General features: G+C 35.3%; 1 protein-coding gene across 4 annotated transcripts; it reads right to left on the reverse strand.

Moving 5' to 3' along the window:
• Positions 1-1,360: 1,360 nt before the first annotated feature.
• Positions 1,361-18,392, reverse strand: LOC113496308 (sex determination protein fruitless-like). Of its 4 annotated transcripts, none has more exons than XM_026875463.1 (8): positions 17,648-18,390; positions 16,667-16,818; positions 10,712-10,849; positions 10,533-10,634; positions 9,604-9,834; positions 9,147-9,386; positions 7,926-8,040; positions 1,361-4,850 (listed from the first exon to the last, which is right to left on the reverse strand). In XM_026875463.1, exons 2-8 carry the CDS (start codon positions 16,790-16,792, stop codon positions 4,540-4,542), a joined length of 1,263 nt encoding a protein of 420 aa, XP_026731264.1. In that variant the 5' UTR covers positions 16,793-16,818; positions 17,648-18,390; the 3' UTR covers positions 1,361-4,539. The 4 variants fall into 4 exon arrangements, with proteins under 4 accessions (XP_026731264.1, XP_026731260.1, XP_026731261.1 ...); XM_026875459.1 differs by lacking the exon at positions 1,361-4,850 and adding an exon at positions 5,471-6,983 and having other exon boundaries at positions 17,648-18,392; XM_026875460.1 differs by lacking the exons at positions 1,361-4,850; positions 17,648-18,390 and adding exons at positions 5,471-6,983; positions 17,296-17,640.
• Between the last annotated feature and the right edge of the window lie 5,733 nt (positions 18,393-24,125).

A 24,125-nucleotide genomic window follows, 5' to 3' on the forward strand; every position in this document is an offset into this window, starting at 1 on the left:
CGTTATCATAATCAGAAGATTCCAAAAGTCAGAAAATCTGATAGAAATTTGTTTATGCGTTTTATCTAAAAATGAAAACCACGTTGTCTACTCGTAACGGAATGTTGATATTTCACTTAAGAATTATGCAAGTTAGGAGTAGACACCTAAAATTCTTATGACTATGCGATAACCGCTGACAATATTTATACAAAAATATAATTTATAATACATAAGTAGGTCTATACTAACATCGTGTTTGTAAGTTAATTTGAATTTTGAACACGCATTAAGTTCCAAGTTTTTATCTACCTAAAATTTTGATAATAATTATTATCATTAGTCAGTTTACAAATTATTTACATTCAGACCATACCGTCTCCATATTAAAGTCAATCACAAGTTGTTACCATTTCAGTCTTCACATCCATTTTTTTTAGTTAATATTTGCAAATTATAACCATAGACACTTACCTACACAATATAATATTGTTAACATCGAGGGTATCCAATAAGTATGTAAAAGAAACACAATCGCTAACAGCTGGTTGATTCACTAATATCATGAAAGAATACACACATTTTAGCACATAAAACGTTTAGAAATGCTGAGTTTCCTTACTTTAAAGAACTAACTGTGTCTCGAATCGGTAATGAGCTGTCCAGTAGCTTACCGTTTAAATTTACCCTGTTAGTTAAAATTAGTTGTAACAAAATGTTTCATCTTATGCATAAAGAACAATATAAATACAACGCACAAAAACGTGCGATAAAACACATTAGATATTATGACTTATCCAAATCATGCGTGACGCACGTCGATGAGACTAAAGACTACTCACATTGAACAAGAAACAAAGACATTAATAAGATTTCGCTCGGATGTCGGGAGCGAGGCAGGGGTCGGGGGGCGCGAGTGTGGCATACTTAGTGTTTGAGCAGCAGCGCCGCGTGCTTGAGGCGCAGGTGCGAGCGCAGCGTGTCGATGCGGCTGTAGGTGGCGGGGCAGTAGGGGCAGGGCGAGCGCTGCGCCGTGTGCGAGTGGAAGTGGTGCCAGCGGTTGGACACCTCCTTGCCGCAGGACTTGCAGCGCCACAGCGCCGCGCTGTCGGCCACGGCCACGAACATGCTGTGGTACGAGTACGGCGGCGCGGCCGTCGCGTGCGCGCGCTCTGCGAACAACAACGCATCACGCCGCTACTCGCTGCGTCGCGCCGCCCAGCGAGACTCCTTACTGGTGTCGCTGTTTAGGCTACGATGGGCCTCGACCGACTATTCACGGGGAGTGAATACGGCCGCGCTTTAGGGTTTGTACAGTTTTATCTCTATACTTTGCGGGTGGGTGTGGAGCACGTGATACGCACAACTGAAACTACACGGATTTGTAACATACCACAATTTAATGTAAAAATTAGTAATAAATACAACAGATAAATGCAGGAGTTTGCAACATGTTAAAATTGCATTACATAACATCAAACAATGTGAAAAAAAATAAAATTGCATTAACTGCTTGCATAAAACAAAAATTATTTAAATTAAACTTTTAACGGAGGCATCAAACCAAGACATCAAACAAAATATTCATAAACAACAAATCGTTCATAAAATTTCATGTAATAATATAACAAGACTATTAGTCAGGTGTGAGGTACACGATTTGACACCCCCTTCCTATTAGTATTACACTATTGTGATATACGACACTATAACAAATTGGCTAATGTTATAAAGAAGAAACAAAATAAACATAACTAGACCATTGCTATCCTGAAATAACCTTTAGAGCTCATCCTGCACTCCATTGATTCAAATGATACGATCACATTCTAGTGATACAAATGTAAATTTTATTATACAATAAATTGGAATATTCAATAGATTGGCCAAATAAGTGACTAGGTCTACAAGACCTCAATTTCATAAGACTAAATTTAGTAATTCGTTAACCTTATGTATAAAATTCCATATGGCATAAAGTTAGCTTTCATTAAGTCCGAATGTGGTCACCATTACAATTATTAAGTTGCATACTTTTTGAAAGCTGAAAAGAGATCAAAGGTAGATATTTTCTGAGCCAAACGGTGTGATACTCCAAAATATTCTGGCCAGACACTATCATAGTATCCTAACCTAAAATATCTAAAATAATATTCTATGTTACTAATCAATCAATTTGCTATAGCAAATTCAATATTAAAAATTGGTCTCGAGTGATAGTTATATAAAAATGCATTCACGATTAGATGAAGCGTTTAACGCGTGGGCAGATCGGGAGATCAGCGCGATCATCGACTCGCTGGGCAATGGGACCCGTAACGGATAGCTATGATCTATTTCAACAATAGACTTTAACTTGCACGACAATAAATTATTAAATAGTACATAACTATTACGATTGGCAGAGGTAAACAAGCTAATTCTTAATATTACCAGCTATAAAACCTGTACATCACCGTAACCCAAACTGCGATTCACTAAGTAGAAATAGACATTAGGAGTAGTTCACTTATGTAAATACAAATAGGTAGTTACTCTCTTTCAATGATATTAATTATATACTTTTTAAAATATCATTTAGTTTGGTTACGTAATTAAATAACTAGTAATATTGCACTGAGTATGAAATGCTATCAAATAATAAGCGCCCACAATACTATGAACAGTAGGTATAAAAATCTTTGATATCCTTAAAGTAAATATAAAATCTTTATGGAAGAAATGTTTGGTGACTTCATATATACAGGGACGCATGAGCTTCGTGCTTATATATATCGAGTGGGCCCCTATATTCAATAGTCAATTGTATAATCTAGCTATAAGTTATGACTATTTTAAAAAAATTGCACAAGTGGAATTGCATGTTCACAGCTACTAAACAGCACTAACGCCACAACTAAAGTTATGGGAAACAATCACTGATTCACTACATGGATGTGATAATTCCTAACTCCATCATGAACGTTTTATATTTGGTAGGCAAGGATCAGATTCATATATTATGTAAATGGTGTCTTATCATTATTTATTTATGTACTAGTAAACTTGAAGATCTCTGAAAAAATTAAGGTAAAATCTCGAGTGATACTGTAATCTCTAGGCGTGTACGATCCATGCATTATTTACCCGTTGACCAGACAGATGTACCTCAACTGGATGCTAGATGCCTTACATTTAATGCAAAGTAACTAATCATTAAAACATTAATATTATAATAGGAGTCGAATCGTAGCGTGTTAACACTCTTGGTTCTCTAGCACCATTCCTTTTTATCACATTTCAGTTACCGTACCACTCTAAGTGTTTAGCTAAAAATGTAACAATCTTAAACCTTAATTGAAAAATACATACATAAACGCTAGGTTAGTCCCAATCGTAGAATGCCAATATTAGTTACTAAATGCGCAACCTCCAAACGTTCCGTCCTAACTTATATTAATTGATTGAAAGAGGTCTTTGACCCCAAGCACCGATCACACGAGTGGGCGACGACCGGGCCGGGTCGCCGTTACCACAACTAAACACCTACCAACGATAAAATAATAAAACATGTTAACATCTCAACTCGATTACTTTTAACCGACAACTCAACATAAACGAAATCATTGTTACTATATGATGAATCGATTAAAAACAAACAACACTAATAAATCATATTATATATGCAGTTATATAAATATAAAAGTATATTAAATCAGACAATAGAATATATCTAAGTATAAAAAAAAACAATCTCCGTAAATAGATCAACTAGTCTAGTATAAAAATCTTTTCGTATGTTTCCTTAGGCGCTATCCTTTAATACATCACAAATCCTTAATAATTATCCATCTTGCAAAGGCCTCATAGAGTTACAAATGCATCTACACTGAGATTCAGTCAATATTTATACGTCGTTGACTAACGACAAATCACAATCTCTTGCCAGTCCCCAAATATCCTTCTGATGTCGTTCCATACCACCCACAGGATTCAATAACATAAATACAATTAGCTACAGGAAACTCATAATTTCCTATCTAATGAATAAATATAACAAGAAAGTGTGGGCCCTTGTCGGGGCCACCGCTAATAGCCAGCATCACTTCGCGGTCGCACCGCTACTCGATATAATGTATATTCTTAATATCTTAAGGTTCCTATCGATACAATATAAAAAATAATATGGTAATAGTAAAATTAACATCATATTATTGCTTTTGCCCGTTCCCGTATAGCGATTGGTATAGAAAAAAATTTGCTTACCTACTATATACGCTTCGAGTCATTATTTCAGTAACATCGACATAGGTACATTCCAGACGAGGAATCTTATACAAGATCACACTGGGGCAAGTCAAACGCACAACCGAGACGATACTAAAACGAGTCGCCCGCCGCGTGCAGGCTACTTCAAGAAAGGCCCGTTTAAGTAATAGCACTTCAGCTTAATCCTAAATAGGAAGCGGTTTTGACGCGAGACGGTCTGTTAAAATTTTGACACATCAACAACGACAGAGTCTGAGCTGGCTGGGGCGAGCGCGCTCACAGAGCGTCGAGGCCGAGCCAGTACATGGACAATCAATCGAAGCCCGCGTCCAGCGGGTTGGCGTACAGCGGCGCGTGCGGCGGCGCGGGCGCGGGCGGCGCGGGCGGCTCGAACTTGCGCGTGTCGGGGTTGTACGCGGGGTGCTTGAACTTGCAGTGCGTGCGCAGGTTGTCGGAGCGCGTGTACGTGGCGCGGCACAGCGGGCACTCGAACCGGCCCGGGAAGTGCACGTGATAGTGGTTGCGGATGTGCGTCACCACCTTGCCGCACAGCTTGCACCGGTGCAGGTTCAGCGCGCCCGCCACCCGCTCGAACGTCAGCCGCATGTGCCAGCCCTTCGAGCCTGCAACCAGCGATGCGTCACTCCCACCACACACACACCGCCTCACCATCGAATGCCGCAGTGCCAACGGCCACGCGAGCGATGTCGGCTCTCCGACGCCGGACGACTCGGTTCTTACAATCATGCACCGGTCGAGTGACCTAAGTTGGTACTGGGGCATTTGTTACGTGATGCGAGTTTTACTGAGAGGTTCACAATATACTTTTTGATATAGAAACTAGTTGAAAACATTTTGCAAAAACAATAGTCGATTCAAACATTTTTTACATTAGTTTAGTAGCACTATTTAAGCCTTATTATTAACTGTTAACGCTGTACTATGCCTTTCCTATGACTATTATAATATAAAAGCGTTAATAATATTTAATAAAAATTTAAAATAAAACTTTCGAAATTATTGATTTGTAACAAAATATTAATATATTCAATGGAGATCCATGCATAAATGAATCAATGATACTGAAGAAATGGTGTTAGTTATTTTCTGTGTTATATACGTTTGCATGAGAATTTGTTAATTACTGTCACCAAGCCTGTAAATGCAGAAGGCGATTTATAGAGAGAAATAGGTCTGCTATATATAAAGAAAGCATGGATAGAGGATGAAATGAAAAGAAAAGTGGTATAAATAAAGGAATATATTTGCAACAAACACACAATAACGATAGACTTACATACGAATTAATCGAAGTAATGGGAAATAAATTAAAATTAAGAGTATGTTCCTACATCACAAAAGAGTCAGTCTTAGACATCAGTTGTTATTACCAATATCAATTCATTATACTACAAGGAACAATAAGAGATCATAAGTTTGTACAAACTTCTGGGTGGAAATTGATTTATAAGGCACCTCAATTGATCGGCAATCTTCTAGACGACCGAGACCTCAAAATGTGTATCATAAGTAGCACGCAACGTGTGTGTGTGTTCCATTAAGAGGACAAAGTCATCGTGTCTATTATTCCCATTTATCGTTAAGTAAACTATATTTTTGACATTGTCTCAAAATTTTACTAGTTAACATTCCTCTAAGGTATAATAAAAGAAAAAAACAGTACATTCTATAAGACGCTGATCACTTGAGTTGTTATTTAAATTATCAGTTACACAATCATTATCTCGGTCACAGCAAATAAAACTGTTCTAACTTCTATACTATACAAATACCAAAATAAATAATCACATACATTGTTAACACAGTTTTAGCACAATTTATATAAAATACACGAAATTTTGGTTAATTAAGGATTTCATAGGTATTATTTAGAAGCTAATGCATTTCTGCACCTGACTTCCTAAAAATGATTTGATAAAAAAAAATAGCACTCCGTTCAACACTTATTCTATGTATATTGTCTTTTTATTAGCCTTGTTACGAATGATGTAACGAATTTTTACTTGAATTATTTTCTGTGTTGAACGTTTCGCATCCGAGAAAGGCACTTTAGGATGATTGAAAGCGATAATTACAATTTCATATATTCGTATAAAATGATTAAATTAATATTAGTTTTTTTTCCGGATAGAATGAAAATGATAAACTAAACATAAAAGATCACACCACACCTTAATACTAATTACAAAATTACATTTGTTAGATCAACCGAGTCAGCGCATTGGGTTAAAATTTGCAATCGATTAGTAGTAAAGTTAGTAGAAAGATTTGCTACGTAACAATTAAAAGTTAATGAGTATTAAAGAACATAGTAACACTATGAACACATGACCTAATGATATCTAGTCGCGAGTAGGATCGTTATTCATATCTAACTAAAACAGAACGATTCTAATTAGCTAATCTTTAAGTAAATTCACATTTCTTTTTAATATTTTCCAAATTATTGGATTTTAAAACAGAACAATGTTTCATCCGTAGATGTCTCTTCAAATTATCAGCGCGAGTCAGCGTAATGGGACACATAGGACATTTGTGCTGTTCTGGATTATGCGATTTCATATGCTTTTTCAAATTATTTACTAATTTACCGCAAATGTTACAAGACTCGGGAACATTGTAAGATCTGTTGTTTAATGTCAAACCGAATGATTTGACAATATTTTCAACATTCGCTAGTTTATTCGTAAAAGGTTCCCATGGTTTTTTATTTTCATCAACGCCATAATTTTCACCTGTAAGATACGTAAATATCTTCATGACGGCATAATATTTTGGGCATGCTTGATTTCTCACTAACAAACTGTACGCGATCTTCACAGCAACCAACACACTTCCGTAACCATTCAAATATACTCGAGATCCCTTTTACATGCAACCCACAGGCTAGCAGATACACTATATTCTAACTCATTAAAGTAATAACAGTCTTGGACTTCTTAAAATTACATGTACATATACACGATAACCTTAACCCTGAGACTTAACTATAAGGTCTAAATTAACTAGTGTAAATATTGCACGACCTATGACCCTCAGGGGGCGCCAAATCATCATTGAATAGAAATTTTATGACACCGTTTTCTTCATAAAATTAATAAATAGAAAATTTCTAAAAGCATACCATATTAAGAAAAGAATTGAGAAGCGGCTATGGTAAGTGCGACTTTACAATGGACCAGTAAGCAACAAAGAGTGACATGCTGCAAATGTTATCAACATGCATACTTTAAGTGACCTCAAGTCCAGATATTTCATTGAATTTTGGTATTGATGTGAGTCAACTGTGTAAAATTTCTGGACTTCTTTAATAACGAGAAGCAAAGGCAAGGGGTTAACAAAAGCTAACATTTAGAATACATTAAACCTGTTGTCAATTGTTAATATCTCAGACACTTATGTAAAATATTCTAGTTACTTTACCACAATGATATGTAAAAATATAGAATTTGGACTAGATTTCTGGCGTCTATAATGAATTAAAGAAACCGGTCTAGACGACGTGTTTTTAACATCTGACAACGATTTAAAAGCACACAATTATGTTGACGGTCACCAACAAAACAAAGATGAGCTTGATTGAATGATGAACTTATGTTTTTGTATGTCGATGTAATAAGATTGTATAGCAAACTCTATGGTTAGTTGGTGGTCGTTATAAAAGGAAAATAACTCACCATCTATGGTGTCTGTCTGGTCCGGGTGTGGCTGCAGCATCGGTTCGCTGTCGTTGCACTCGTTGCCAAGACCCTGCTGGGTCAGTATTGAGGCCATTTCATTTACTCCCATACCCTGAAAGATCAGCAATCGTTATATAAAATCTTCATTGTTTTACTACCACAAACAACCTGAGAAAGTTATACATAGTTATCTGACCTGTTCAATAGGAAAAGCTGTTGACACATTTTGTACTTATTCAAATATTCATTGCAATCTTACTACTCATTTGTAGGAAAAAACGAAAATAGTTTGAATTTTTTTCTAAAAGCAATATACTTTTGGCCTTTTTTATAATTTTAAGAGTCACTTCGTTGAAAGGGATAGGCAGGACGAGGTGCTTTTTGTAGTTGCATGGTTAAATGCGATAAATAAAACGTTTCACATTGAAATCATTCGTTTTATTCCTTAACATATTATCGGTATTTTATTTATTATAGGCTTCCGGGTAAGATGTCATAAGTCCCAACACGATTATGATTGTCATTGTATTGAAGGTTCTATACAAAAAATGTATTAAGAATGTTCGCGTTCATGACAGTATTTATGAGCTTTACATTTCTCGTGATGATTAAGTATCTCTAGCCTAAAATTAGCGTTGCCTTCTACAAAAGACGTTCTGTTGGCCGTTCGTTCGTGTGACCATTTTCTGCAGTAAGTGCAATACATTGTGTTTTGAGATTTGTCATATTGCAACCACGGGTAAAGTGATAACCAAGTAAACCGGAATCTTCCGGTTTTCTTAGATTTTTGTGGTAACTGCCGGGTAGGTTTTTTAACTGGTGGAATTTGTTGGGGCGGTAATGCGAGGATCGAAGCGAGAATGTTGCTACATGGCCGATTAGGACTGAGATCCAAACACGAGCGGTTAGATTCCTCCGCGTCGGCACTGCGAATCCAGACTGAACTCTGCCAACAAAGAAGGAAAGGCTCTGCTTTAAATTTTGTGACGCCATCTTTTAAATCGGGCAGATCCCTTCCTTCTCAGTCACAGATTCGCGGTATGCTCGCAAAAAGTACGAAAATAATAGAAGAAACAGATCATCCGCACAAAGATGAAGAAACAAAACTGCATTCAGAAATTTAAACAAACAGAAAATCCTATCAGGGTATGTAGGATGAATAGGTTTGATAGATATTCTGTAGGAACAAGGAAGGTAGTTCGGGGTGTAGATGCTGACCTGGAGGTGCGTCTGGTCGAAGGTCGGCGGGTGCAGGGCCGGCGCCAGCGTGGCGAGCGGCGCGTGCGGGGCGTGCGGCGCGTGCGGCGGGTACGGCGAGTCCGGCTCCTGCTTCACGTGCGGGGCCGGCGTGTGCGCGGGCGAGCGGGCCACCGCGCGGTGTGGAGTGTGAGCCGGCGGCGGCGTCGACGGCTCCGAACCCGAACCCGTCGAACCAGCTTTCGCCGACTTCACGTGACCCTGTACCACGTACACGATCAGACATTTTTCTATAGAGTCCTCTGACAAAATTACCCAATAATACACAATCAAGACACAATGAAAGTACAAGCGATAAGTTTTTTTTTCCTAGTTATGGTTGTCCTGAAATACAATACAAAATTAGTTAAATCACCACAATAAACTTATTCTATTCAACGCATTGCTAAAATGAGTTTTGTTAGCACAGGCAGTTTACCTCATAATGCCTGTAGGACAGGTCGACGTCGTCCCTGGGTACGGTGGAGTTCTTTCTGCGTCGCTTCTCCGGCGGCAGAGCGTGCGAGGGGTGTGAGGGGTGCGCGGGCGGCGCGGCCGACAGCGGCGTGTGCGGCGCGGGCGGCGCGCAGTGCGCGGCCGGAGGCGTGGCGAACGACTCCGCGCGGGAGAGGTTCTCCGCGCTCACCGACGGAGTTGAACGATCCTCAGACTGAGAATTAATTTATGTAATCCTTATTACAAAGAGCCGATTTAAAAAAATAATGCTTAATACTATCATATCTTTATGATTTCTACGCTTGAGGTTTGATACTAATATAACGGTAAAGTAACAAGTAAAGAAAGTTAATTTCATATAATTAAAAGTTGTTTTATTTTCCTATTCAAATCTGATCTACCACCAATAACACCTCTCACAAAAGTTTACCTACCCATTCCAACGGTTTTTTCAAGATGATGCGTTTATGGATGCATATTTTTATCTCGAAGCATTGTAACGGTTTTATGACGTCAGCTCTTTAATTCCGAATTAGGTATAAGAATACGTACCCAATACAACGAAGCATAACATGTTAATACTGTATTTTTAATTTTATTTCTATTAGTTTTTGGATAAAAATTTAAATTCCAAATTCAGATCTGTTAGTAAAACTGCCGCTCTATCAAATAATTCAAGGCCAACGAGTGATAACTAATAAACTGTGTAAAAGTTGCGTGTTATATTTTAGGTGCAAAAATAGAAATTATGCATCTTAATACCAAGGTTAAATAATGTACATTAACTGTTCTAATTATGTTGTCATAGCGACAGTTTGTTGTCCCGTCAGGCGAAATCTAGATCGATAAAGTGAAGCCGTTAGATTATTTATTAATTTTCATACTAAAACCACTTCGTTTGACATTGCTTACCTTGGGATTCAATGTATTATTTTCTGTCAAACCTCTAACTTGTAAACTTTCAGCAGTTTTTAGGAACATCGGGAGCATATTTTGGCCAACATTCACTTCACCCTGAAATAATCAAAATTAGTCTAATGATTTCGAAAAAAAAAAGTTGCATAATATATTTTTATGTCGTATTTAAATACCTTGTACATGAAATCCAAAAGTGATTTCATTTCTGATAATCGTACATCTTTGAGAAATATTATCGGGTGTGGATGATTGTTCTGTAGGAATATACTTTCAAAATATGGGGAACATGCGGAGAGTATCGTCTGGTGTGCCTGAAACAATTAAAAAAACACGTTTTCACAAGTTTGCTTTAAAAATAGCATGTGTAAATTAAACAAAAGAAATGATGCAGAGCTATGTGAAGGTCTTTACGATTCTGTTAGCATTATATAGAAACAGTGCATAACTGCCATTTTGGCAGACCTATTGTTATTACAATTAGTTAGTAAATGTTTTTTCATGGACTAGGTTTTCAGACACAAGTTGTTGGTTAATATTTGCACGGAGGCCTTTGTGAGGAGTATTATTTTATATTCAGTACAGAGTACGTAGATATATTCTCAAAGCAGGTTGTTATACATTTTATTTATAAAAAAAAAACCGAACCTCTTTCCCGCATCCCGATTATAATAAGTATGATATCGCCGTGATTGCGATGATAAACATTATATTGTTATGACGTTCGCATTTACTTTAGATGTATCGTTTTCAAGGATTAATATTATATTTTCGACCTTGGTGACAAAGTATGAAGGTATTATTATTTTAACGATCCTATTTAAGTTAAATTCTTATACAAAGAAAAGTTCTTGTTGCTAATACTAAATGCTGTCATTACAAATGAAGAAAAAACACTTGAAAAGCATATTATCAGTATTGTTTTAAAAGTCAGGAAGTATTTTTGAAGTAGGTAATATTCATATGGATTAATGTCCAGTTTATGACCGAAAAACTATTTGTATATTCATAACTCATAATTGATTATTATGGTTTTGGTAAAACGAAACGAGAATTTTTGTGTATGACCAAATGTGTGTTGCTAATTGATGTACATATTTATTTAGCTTTTATTGGACCTACACCCCGTACGTGGTTTCATATGCTTTTAATATTTGATGAAATATGTGTACAGTAGCGTCAAATTTTTCTTCATTAAAGGTTAAAAAATAAAAGATAGATCTTTCAGTGATTTTGAGAAAGAAGAGTCTACATTTATCAAGACAAAACGAGCATTGTCGCCGAACTGTAGCGGTTTTACTTTATAGTAATACGGCAAGAAAACTGGAATCGTTTTATTTACTGTTCTTTGGTATTTAGTACTGTGTGCCACAGGCCACTAAAGATTTATAACATGAAACTGAGTTATAATGCCCGAGTTCATATCCGGCGCTTGCGCCTAACGTAACGGATAACTTAAGTAACTCGATATAACCTGCGCGCTAATACATTTACAACTCCTTATACCACGGTAAAAACAACACCTAGGTCTTTCGGAATCGAACTTTCGCTTTGCAGTACTATTCTAGATATAAAAACCAACTTTCACTAAGCTTTTATTTATGTCTGTGGCTTACTAAGATCGTCCTAGATAACATGTGACTTTGAAGTCTATTTCCTAGGTACGTTCTATTTTAATGTATGCTATTTTCACACATAGCACATTACCCATATTGTTGAAAAATAAATGTTCGATTCTAAATATCGTTTGCTGTAACACATTTGCTCTAAGAATGTGGTGAAGTCGATAGCGGTATCGAGCTAGACTGAGTAGGCAGCTGGTTTACTATAGTCCTGTCTCCCACCGACTAACGTTATACTTAATTGATATTTCTCCGATATTAAGTACAAAATCAAAGTTTTTATCAGACCTAATGTTGTGGAACTATTTCTTAGGATTTTCTTAGGTCTTGTTGCAATTTTTTCCATGTTAAATATCGTTAGTCATCGTAATAATTAAAAATGCATCATGTTTTACTCATAAAATTGCCGCGAAATGAATTAACGCTTTAAAGACTACTTATAACGTACCTAGCTGCTAAAAAATTAAAGTAATCATGGATTTCATGATATACAGTTAGTTTCCAGTTAAGAAAGGTAACGTTACTGTTTTTACCGTACGAACGCGGTACGAAAGGAACCCATAAATGAGACTCTCGTCCCTCCACCTGCAGTTTTGAGCTACATTCGTCTGTATTGGAATGTTTAAGATTTGAAACAACGATTTTCTGTTTTTTAAATATACTGCCCACATACAAACATAAAATAAATATTTAAAAATCAAAATGAATTCGATAACCGTGTTTAAAAACAAGTTAAAAGTAGACAAAACAGTTTGACTAGCCAGATAATCTTTTGAGACAGTTTCTTATCTGTGGGGCTTGTCCAATGTTGTTTTATTTTAAGATATATTTTATAACGGTAGATATAGATCAGTTTCAAGAAAGAACACACAGTTTATGACTATGAAAATTGTTAATACCTAATCGTCAATCTAGACTAGGATTTAGGTTATCTTAAATGTACGTCGGTCGTTTGGGAGCGAGATGGGTCGACGACCAAAGCCAAGGTTTCGGGTCAGACGTGGGTAAGAACGGTACAGGTTCGGTGAGAATGGAAATTCAAACCAAAGACTTAGACCCAGCAGTGGCATAAAAAAGGACTAGAGATAAAGATCACGATGATTTTGAGCAAATATAGGGTAACACACTTAATAGTCATACCAGAGAGCATTTAAAAATGTAGCCGGGCGTAGCTTTTGTGAGGTAGCAAACTACTGTCTAATTTCGATTAGATCGTATCTCGAACACGTAATGGAATTTAAATCAATCAATTCGTGGACATGTTTTTAACCCATTTGGACCCAAATACAAATTACCCCAAGATTTATGAAAAAATGTTTATTAAGTAAATGGCATATGGTTCATGAGCAGAATAAAACATAAAAAAATGAAAAATATGTTTCTATATATAAAAAAAAACACTGTCCCTGTACAGGGACAATGGGCTCATGAGTGATATTATTTAAGCCTATTATTATTTTCAATGTGCAAGGTTTTCATGCATTGTATGCATTTCCAGCGTATTTTTTTTATGGAAAACAACATATTGAAGCTGTTTAGGCAGTCTCTGAGGAAAGTGTCCAATTCTATCTGCTGCCGGACCTGGTACTGCGGCTGATGGTCTTACGTCTTCGATCTTGGCGTCCATAGATTTCAAGTGAAATCTTTTTATTATGTCGAAAATGAAGTTGGAATATTTTTTCATGGGTCAAATTATGCAGACGCAAAGCATTAGCATTTGCCCAATGAAGGTATTCTTCCAAAGTTGGTGCCCACAGTATAACGCAGTTATCAAGCAAACTTACAATCAAAATTGATTATTACTATGAAGTCTGTAATCATAATTCTATCTATTTTTTTTCACATCTTTTACTGATACAAGAGAACACTTTTTGGTCCTATTCTCCCGCACGGTGCCAGTGCAAAGTGGAGTAAATGCGAAAGCTCTGAACTTGCGAAAGCTCTGAAAGCTCTGAATGCGAAAGTTCAGAGCTTTCGCATTTACGCCACTTCGCATCAATCTCCGGAGGTTTATAACTTGCTTTTACAAAGGCTGCTGTCCCAACTGTTTTCACTATGAGAAGCAAGAACTTCCACCCTGCTAGGAATACATCGAGGATATATTCAGTTGGATGTTTTCTTCTTCAAACTCTTTTTTATCAGCTAGAATAATAGGATCTGGAGGAATAGCTAGCGATTCAGATTCTGTTTTCAGATCATCTTCTTTGTTCGAAATAGTCTTTAGTGCTTCTTCAAGACCTCTGTCATCATTTATAACATCAAATGGCCTTTTAGTCATAATAAATAATGAAATAAGTACTAAAAACAAAACAAAAAATGAATACAAGTCCATTATGAAAATATAGTGATGTGCCCAATGTCCCTATGTAGGGACACCTAGATAAACTATGGCCTCCCATGAATAAAACTTAAAAATAAGCATGTATTGTCAAGTTATATTATTATTGATAGTACAAACCAATAAAAATCGCAAAAAAGTGTAAAGAATTTGCGTATATAAGTACGATAAAAAGCCTTAGCTTTTGAAGATAGTTTTTGTTTTTACTTCAGCGGACAAAATTAACAATTCAATCACTTTTTTCCAAAAAAATGTCAATATTTAAAATAAAATTCAAAAGATACACTATTTAGCATACGAAATCTAATTTACTTCTGTAGATATCAAATGTTTATAAAAACTTGTGGGCAGTTGAACAACTGTCCCTGTATAGGGACAGCGGATCCAAATGGGTTAAAAGCACAATCACCCCTGCCTCCTAATAATGCGTGCATTTATCTACTGTACATTTTAGTAACATATTATTAATTTCGTCGTCGACACAATTAAGAAAAACTCTTTGTATTACCGAAACATTACACACATACCTAGCAAGTACTTTTACTAAAACATATTTATGTAATGTATTTAATTTTTCTGCGTGTTGCTCTACTGACACATATTTTCAATACCTACATACTCAAACAAAACGTAGTAAATGAGTGATTAATATTTTATCAGTCAGTGATACTGGCGCTGCGACGCCCAACGCCTTGGTAGCTCGATTTTTATCTGACCTAAGTTAAATTAAAGGATCTCACTGTACGTGTATCATCTACAATGCAGGATAAAATCCTACGATACGAAGTATGCGTGTGCTGCAATGTATTAGAAAAATCTTGCAAGATTTGATTCAAACATATTCACTCTAAAAATAGTGCCAAGGTTTCAAACATTCCTAAAAAAAGTTATGCTACTAGACCTAGCTAGCCAGACATAATGCTATTAATATGTCTGCAGATATCTAGTCCCTAAAACCTGCTCAACCACTATAACAAAAAATTAGAAAGTTTAAAACATATGCAGATCTTCTACAGACTTTAACCTGCCAAATAAAATTGCATTTTATTAGCATAAAACTTCAGCTTTCATAGATAATTGTTGAATTTTAATAGCATTATTAAGGAAGTGGCTCGTTCACAATACCTTTAGTTTTTGTATGAACCAGCTTCTCTTATTTTTATTACCTTTAAATAATGTAGGGCCTCCAGCATTATAAGCCTTAAATCATTCATAGATACAACTGAGCTCTTTGAATAAGGTTCAAGGAATAAATAATGCAAATGTTCAGTATTACTGCTATTTAAATACATATACACAGGTATTTAGTCAAAACATGTCTAATTATATTCAATATTTAGGCATTAGCTTTAAAAATCCAATTTAGGCAAGAATAACCTTGCAGAATTAGCAAATATTTAAATATCTACAATGAAGACTGCCTTGAATTGATGGCTAAGGTAGCAATTTGACAGTAATGACAGTGAAGATTTTATGTGTAATCTTCCTCTATCTAACTCTGGTGTAGGTGTATTATATCTTTTAAACTGTCCTAGGAATAAACTAATTATGTTTTGAATTAAAATCTCTATATTTCATCTTCAAAACTATTATGCTTAAAAATTATTCAAGGTTTTCACACAAAAAGAAAAGAGGAAATTTAGAATGCCCTGAAAAAGGTATCTTCCATTCATGAAAAAGTAAAACATTGAATGTTAACTTGACTCAATAGTTAACTTCTTACAATGTTTAGTCAGAGCAAGAAAAAATCATTCAAAAAGCATTGTCAACAATAGGTAACAACACATAAGTGTATTACTCATGTTTGTTTACTATTTAATGCATTTTGTTGTGGCATAATAATAAACTGTTGCATGTGAGTGCAACAAACAGTATATCAATATTTACATACACTTCCTACAATGTGATATAACATTACTAAGGAGATTGTAATAAGTATTTTATAAAACAACTGATTCATGTGACTAGGTTGTTTTCTAAAAACTAGTAACAAAATATTTTGAGCATGAATAATGTGTATTGAGATGTAAAACAGGCTACGACTATCAACGGAATTAATTATAATAAGTTTTAAAATAAAATACTAGACTATAATTTTAAGATAATGTTTTATAACTATGAGTTAATTATGTATGTTAAGTATAAATGAAAAAAGATGTGAGATAACAAACCTTGACTGTTTCTCCATCGCAGGCCAGTGTGACATCGCACAAAGCCTCTCTTTGCAGCAGGCTCGCAAGCACATCAGTCAGGTTGTTCGGGTGGTTGTTCCAGCGCAAGCAGAATTGCTGGTCCATTGTTGGTGCTAATGTCAGTGACCGTGCTGCAAATAATTATCAAATCACTATACCATCATTCAACTGTTTTATGCTAAATTCACAAATAAAACATAACAAGGTTATTTCAATATAAGGACTAAAATTTAAATTCGTTAACAGTTGCTGTAAACGAACCTAGATTTGCATCACTTAGTATTTAAACAAGTGGTAATTAGAGACGCGCCGGTTATCAAATTTACATTAAGATACTATGTGCAAAAAATTGGCGGCCATAGGGCCTAGATAGGAGAGCGGAGAGATAAGTGACATCAGCGGCTCGAATTAATGGGGGCCGCGGGCAGCGAGCTTACTGTACTCCACATTGACAGTTAGCCCGCCGACACATATCTACTTGTTGCATGCTCCAAACAACACCTATACATTATGTAATTTAGCTCCAGAAGCCAGAGCGCGGGGCCACCGACCCTACGGGACGCGGAAACCTCTAGCCGCCTCTATAAACGAGTTTAAAAAAGTAGTACCGCTCGCCAAAAAAATCGCAACATGCTGACACCGTTATAATCGCCAAGCTGGATGTCCCAGTTGCTAGGTCCATACGCGTGATTTGAAGAATTTTAGGATGCACCAATAATTGTTGTTTATCACAGGTCATGCCGCGTGCCTAAAAATTGGCACCTGAAGATGTATGGGATTTCTAAACGCGTAGTTGTGTCAACTTTGGCTATTCGTAGCGCCATTTGCCGATCCCGTATCACAGAATCTAAGAATTTTAATATCAATAAACACTAAATATTTTGCTAAACACACATATTATTCACTATCACAAAACAAAACGATATCCGAGACACGACAAGTCAATAATTCCTAACTCACCATTTGCAAAAATTTTGCCATCACAAACGCCACCCGACCCCTACCTTGCACTGTCTTTTTGACCACACACACATCTCGATTTCCGTGTTCACTCACGGCCTTCGGAATATCTTTCACATCAATCGGCCAGATTCGCAACGCGAACTTCATGCGTTTCACAGTTTACGGCGCCAAATTCAAATTTTGCACTACTATTTTAAAGAAAAACGCAATATTTATACTAATCAGTATCATAAAATGAATGGTTATTATTAATTGTAAGATAAAGTACTAAAAACTTATCAACAAAGCTATTTATCAATAGTAAAACTACCGAATATTTACCACAAATTCCAGATCCATAGATATTATTTTGCAAAGAGGTTATGACGCGGAAGCAACACTAGTACTTGAAAATATAGGGCAAATTCTTTAATTACTATGCCTAATTTCGTTAATTATATATCGAGCGACTGGCAGAGTACTGATTTTATCAAATTCTATAGTTACAGTAAACAAATTTATAAAATTTAGCATTGGCCTTGACATTATTATCACAATTTTTGCACATGCATATCCGACTCCGTAGCGCCATCTACAGTAGTTCTTGTCAAGAAAAGAGAACTATTTGGAATTTGACTGTTGTATGGAAGGTTTAACAGATGGCACCACTTCTCACATTAGGAATAGGTTTTTATTGCTACTTACCTACCTATCAATAGTTCAATGATCCCAAGATGCATGTACAGTCAGCGCCATAAATTAGTAGTTTTTAATAGATGAGGCGTAATGTGATGAAGAAAGAGTAGGAAATGAAAAGATATATCTAATTAACTTAGGTACTTACGTCTTTTGTTAACTTCAAACTGTTTTAAAGGGTTAAAGTTTTTTCGTGTACGTTTATTATTATCGATATGTTAAATACTTACCCAGTTTTCATTCTAATTTATTGAACTGCATAAATTTGGATTATAAGAAGTATGGTGTGGTAAAAAGTCCGTTTAATACTATTATGGTACAAAAACACGTGTTTTGTTTTTTTATTATATGAGTTGATTAATAAAGGCGGAGGCAAGTCAAGACAATTTAAGATCCGTACCTATCAATGACTAGAGCAAAATGCGTTCTAATCATCGGGTCGTTGAACTTGACAATAACTCAATAAATTCGGCGTTCTACACTATGTTGGCAATGGTAGCAATTAGAATAAAAACGTATTGCAGCCAAAGCTGAATTTACGCGTCTTATTTATAAACTTTAATTTGTGTTTTGTTTCCTACTATGAGGCCAAAATTGAGGTTAGAAAATTTTGTTATTTATCTTTCTGCGGCGAAAAGGTTAGTAAATATTTTAGTCAGTATGACAAAAAAATATTGCTTTCGGAAGGTATTTGACTTGGGCTTGGGACTTATCTTGTTTTTTTTTTGATAATGTAGTGACTATATATTGATTGAACTATTGGATCATTTGTTTTATTTTTTCTCATGTTGGATGGTTCATAGTTGCGTTTGCGGCAGTTTTCTAAACGAAATGTGATATATAAAACTCTTTACCAGTACCTACTATTTTCGTTTAGAGTTAAAAACGGATTTCTTTTGTGTCCTATTAGATAAGATTAGTCCTATTAATTGATTAGGTTGGCATAGCACATAGATATATAATAATATATACGTATATTTACATTATTAGGGTTATTTATTATAGATATGTCTAAATGATTATATGAGTGTATAGGTACCTACTTAGATTATTTTTGTCCTTAGGTGCTATCAGATAATAGATAAAATATTTAAATTATAATTTTATTATTAAGAAGTAAAATTTATGGAATGAGATGACGAATTTAAATTTATCATATTTGTGATGGTGGTGGTTGGTATTAAGTCAACTCTATTCTTTGAGTATTTTTATTAAGTTGATCATTTTTGAATACAGGTTTATTATTTATTAGTACATGATTGAATCTAAAGACGTGATTGAAGGTTAAAAGCCTAGCCTTATAGCATTAAAGATACTTAAAAATAAAAAAAATAAAACGATTTAAAAACTTCAATTTCATATTATATATATACTTGACTGTAAATAAATATACTTATTGAACATGTACATTTTGAATAAATTACATCAAAACACAGAAAAAAAGATCTTGCTCATCTCACAAACATTTTTACTTTTTTACTTTGTGGGAATCGAACCCACGCCCTCCGGCATAGCAGTCAGGGTCACTAACCACTTGACCAACAGACCAGCCAGACTAATTAAGTATCCGTCATGAAATTATATTTAATTTTTAACTTTTCTTGACCAATAAAATAAACTGTTGGCTAACGGATATATTGACAAACAGTCAACAGTCGAAACAGTACCGCCATGATAAAATACCGCTTTCTTCACAAGACAGTCGTTTTATGTCGAAGAGTGTTATTAACATAATTTATTAACATGACAATTGATTAACATCTAATATCTCATTAAAGTATCTAAGTTATAAAACAAACTGGTACCTATATGTTATTTTTCTTAAAATCTTTTAGCATTTAAAACGGCACATTACGACCTATTCCTCAAAATACATATTATTTTATTTTGGCGACTAACAATGGGACTATAGTGCTGCTATAATCTTTATTTTATGAAGATTTTTGTATAACTGCCTAAGTGGAGCGGTAAAAAATATAATTTGCATTTGTAAAAACTAGGTTTTACCATAAAATAGAGAATGAAATAGGTAGTCAAGTTCAATGAAACCATATTTAGTATGATAACTGTACCTAAATATCGCAATAACTTCGTGTGTTACAAATCATACTAAATCAAATCGATTAACGATGGTTGGCAAGACGTAGGTACCTTGACTATGATTCAAACCTATCAATCAATCTTATTTTTCATTTATTGCTGTGCTTCACGCATTTATGTACGGGTAGATAGTGTTTGATAGGACAACTGTGAAACCCCAAGCGTCATAAGGATTAATTTCCTTAGCATAAGAGTCATTAAAAAAAAAACAACTACACTTATTTGAAATTGGTTTTTGTTAAAACTATAAAATTCTAAACTTGAATTTTTTAGCCCCTGCCATGTGGAGAATTTGACAAATATTCAAGGTAAAAAGATCTCTCCGAAAAACCGTTTGTAGAGCACAGTTCATACAATTCTTTGTTCCACTTACACAGAAATCGAACCCACAGCACCTAGCACAATTGTGTTGTGATCGGCTGTCCATACAATAGTTCCTTTCACCTTCCTTATACATCCACATGTTCGTTAAAAAAATCCTAGATACTTTATGTATCGAATGAAACTACTGAGAGGGACTGAGGAATGCTACAAGTTCATTGATAACTTTCGCTATTTGGAGAGGCGCCGCTGGAAAAAGATTGCGTCTAACTGATTTTTTACAATCAGTACATATTTTTCCTTTGAAATTCCGTCAGATACATACGTCCGTCATTACTCAACTTACTCTAATACATGTTCAACTAAATATCACTCCAAATCGAAATACATGTCAATAGTAAGACATACCCTACTTGTCATCTGCAACTTGATTCATTCAAGTGTTCTATTCGTGTGTCTCTAAGGAGCGTTACAGTAGCCCATACCTTATCTGACGCAGCTAATATTGAGATGAAGTAGTAACCTGGCCCGGCACTTGAGACTATTGCAACCAGAATATCAGTTGATACTAATTAATGTAGCTACCTGTAACTGTACACTATACATACCTGTATATATACGTTTGTACTTTCCAAGAATTTGTAGCTGAGAACATGCGTTTATTGGCTTAAGGGAATTTTAATAAAATCGTTTCGTGATTTAGCAGTTTGTCAAGCGTTTTTGTAGTGATTGATCAGATATGCGAATGAAATCTATGGATGTTTGTTCGGAACAGTGAAAAATTCGTTAATCATTCAGTCATCGCTGACTGGAGCATCTATACAAAATGTTTGTCATATTTGAAATTAAATGTAATTATGTTTGTATGCAGACCCCTATTCTCAAACTGCTAAAAAAGACCATTGAGCAATTTTAAAATCAAATTGATCATGAGTGATATTCAATTTACAAGCCTTTACGTTGTAAATCTAACTATTTATCAAGGTATAAATTACCGGAAATGTAATAGATACGACTACAATATTGGCACTTCGCCATAAACTTGTAAAAAGAATGAATGCAGGTTCTGTTTGGCAGTCTGACTGTCAGTTTTATTGAACTTACAGGGTAGTGCTCACAATTTATGGTTAATTAGTAAATAATTGCCTATCTTGTAACTTATATAATGTTTATTGAACAGGTAAACACCATATATAAGTACAAACTGTGGACCACTGCAAGAATAATAAGCTCAAATAGAAATATAGTACCTATTAAATTATCTTGCTAAGTACGATGTTGTTGAAAAGAAATCTTTCCCTATTGCAAGAATATGTATGAATCTATAAGGTAGTCACGTAGTTACGTGAGAAAATTAGTAACCAAACCTGTTTTAAATTTAACTTACTGTGATAAGATGGTATATAGATATAATATATTGACTTCAATATTAAATACTAAAAAAATAAGTGTGCAGAATTCACAAGCGAATTTAGTATTGGCCTTTTTTCTCTCACATTTATCTGAGCGTTATAATGACGTGCTAAAACTACAGCCGTGGATGTAAATTGGCATATAAAATTCCTAGGTACGTAAAACAAAACTAAAAATACCGCCAGTATTTTTTGTACTCGCATAAACGGCGCGGCAAAGCTGTAAGATTCAATAGAAGCGTATCTAGCAATTGAAATGGAATTTAGCTCGAGTGTTGTGTACAACAATCTGTTCATTACCACGATGATGAGAGTGGCTGTCCGTGTCACTCGGTAATGTAATGCAGTGCAAATGAGTCAATCTCCACGGGGCCGGGTGGTCACACAGCGCCATTAGGTAATCGATTCGTTCTCAACCCCATCGCCATCTAGGCTTTAACATCTTTATTTGGTTTTGTGGCTCTTTTTTATTAATCAGATTTTGAAAGAGTTGCGTAATCGATTTTTTAATTGAATTGTGTTGCAATTGAAAAAGTTTATAAGTGTTTACTGTTTCTTAGAGACGTAAACGTGAACAATTTTAAGTTTGGGAATTATGATCTCCTTTGATATACTTTGGGCAACGTTATAACATTCTCTTTTCGTTCCAATCTTCATTCCAGTTCTCACCAATTTTGTGGCAACGTTATGATACAAACTTTGCAATAGCAAAATTAGGTTAGAAATATTTGGTTTTGCTCCCATCTAGCGAGTTTGTCACGTCACGACTCACGACACCTGCGATCTAATAATGACGTGAGAGGAAAGTCGACCATTGACGCACTTAGTTTTCCAATCTAAACAATAGAAATTCAACGGGTGCACGACCCGCGGGACGCTGATCTATCTCTATGTAAATTATGCGGCAAATAACACCGACTTGCGTTCATCAGGTCGCGTCGGGCACGTGGCAAGCTGAGGCGACGACTCGACGCGGCACATTTTTTATATCATACCCAATCAAACTAAGTGTCTACTTTTGGAGGAAGACTTTTAAGGGATTCTGGTTTCGACCTGGCTTAAACCGGTGTTTTATTAGATCCTATACGTAACTATCTCTAGTCCGAAGATCATATTCGATATGGCGAGTCTGATTAAATAACCCGGAATCAAAATCTAATCTGATTTAATCATAGACCATTTGTCTTAAATTTTCGACTTGGCTTTATAACGATGTCAAGAAATTAGAATAACTTACCAGTCCATGGTGTATCGGAATAAAATATAATCGCAGCAGCATTCGCAAAGCAAGATAAATTTTTCCTCACGGGACTGCTTATTTCTCCAGCTCTTCATTGTCTTCGCTGTTTCTGAAAACCTTAAAACCCTCGCCAGGCTAATTATGTGTGTGAATGTAATGAATTTTGTTGTGATAGTATAATACTTGAGAATTCAAAGTTTATCAAATAGTCAATGTTGACGAGAGAGGCTTTTTTTGTACTATTTCATAAACCCGTGTTATTTTAATCCGGAAACATTTTATTGGGGAATCCTTTACATTTATAAAGTTTAGCATTATTTCGAAATTACCTTACTGAACATGGATTTTCACTCGTAACATATACTTGATTTTCGTTACAAATAAAAATTTTAATTACTTTGAAACGATTTCGCTCCATGTGCAAATAAATGTTTTAATTTTAAAAGTAGTGTTAGGCACTAGGAGTTAATAAGTTAATTGTTGTGTCACTGTGTGTAAAAATAGTTTGATATGGTATAATGTAATGTGTGTGAAGGACATTCGCTTCGCTCTTTCGCAAGCAGAAAACCTGTAAAATAAAATACCGTTATTAAATGAAATAAATGCAATAACTCAAGTATGTGTAACTAAATGAATTATTATATTGTGAGCATCTGGGGAAATGTTGGTCAACGAGGAATTTATAGTTTATTATTACAACTATTAGTTATTACGCTAATTAATGGGA

The sequence above is a fragment of the Trichoplusia ni genome, chromosome 8 (genome assembly GCF_003590095.1).
Source record: "Trichoplusia ni isolate ovarian cell line Hi5 chromosome 8, tn1, whole genome shotgun sequence".
Classification (NCBI taxonomy): Eukaryota; Metazoa; Arthropoda; class Insecta; order Lepidoptera; family Noctuidae; genus Trichoplusia; species Trichoplusia ni.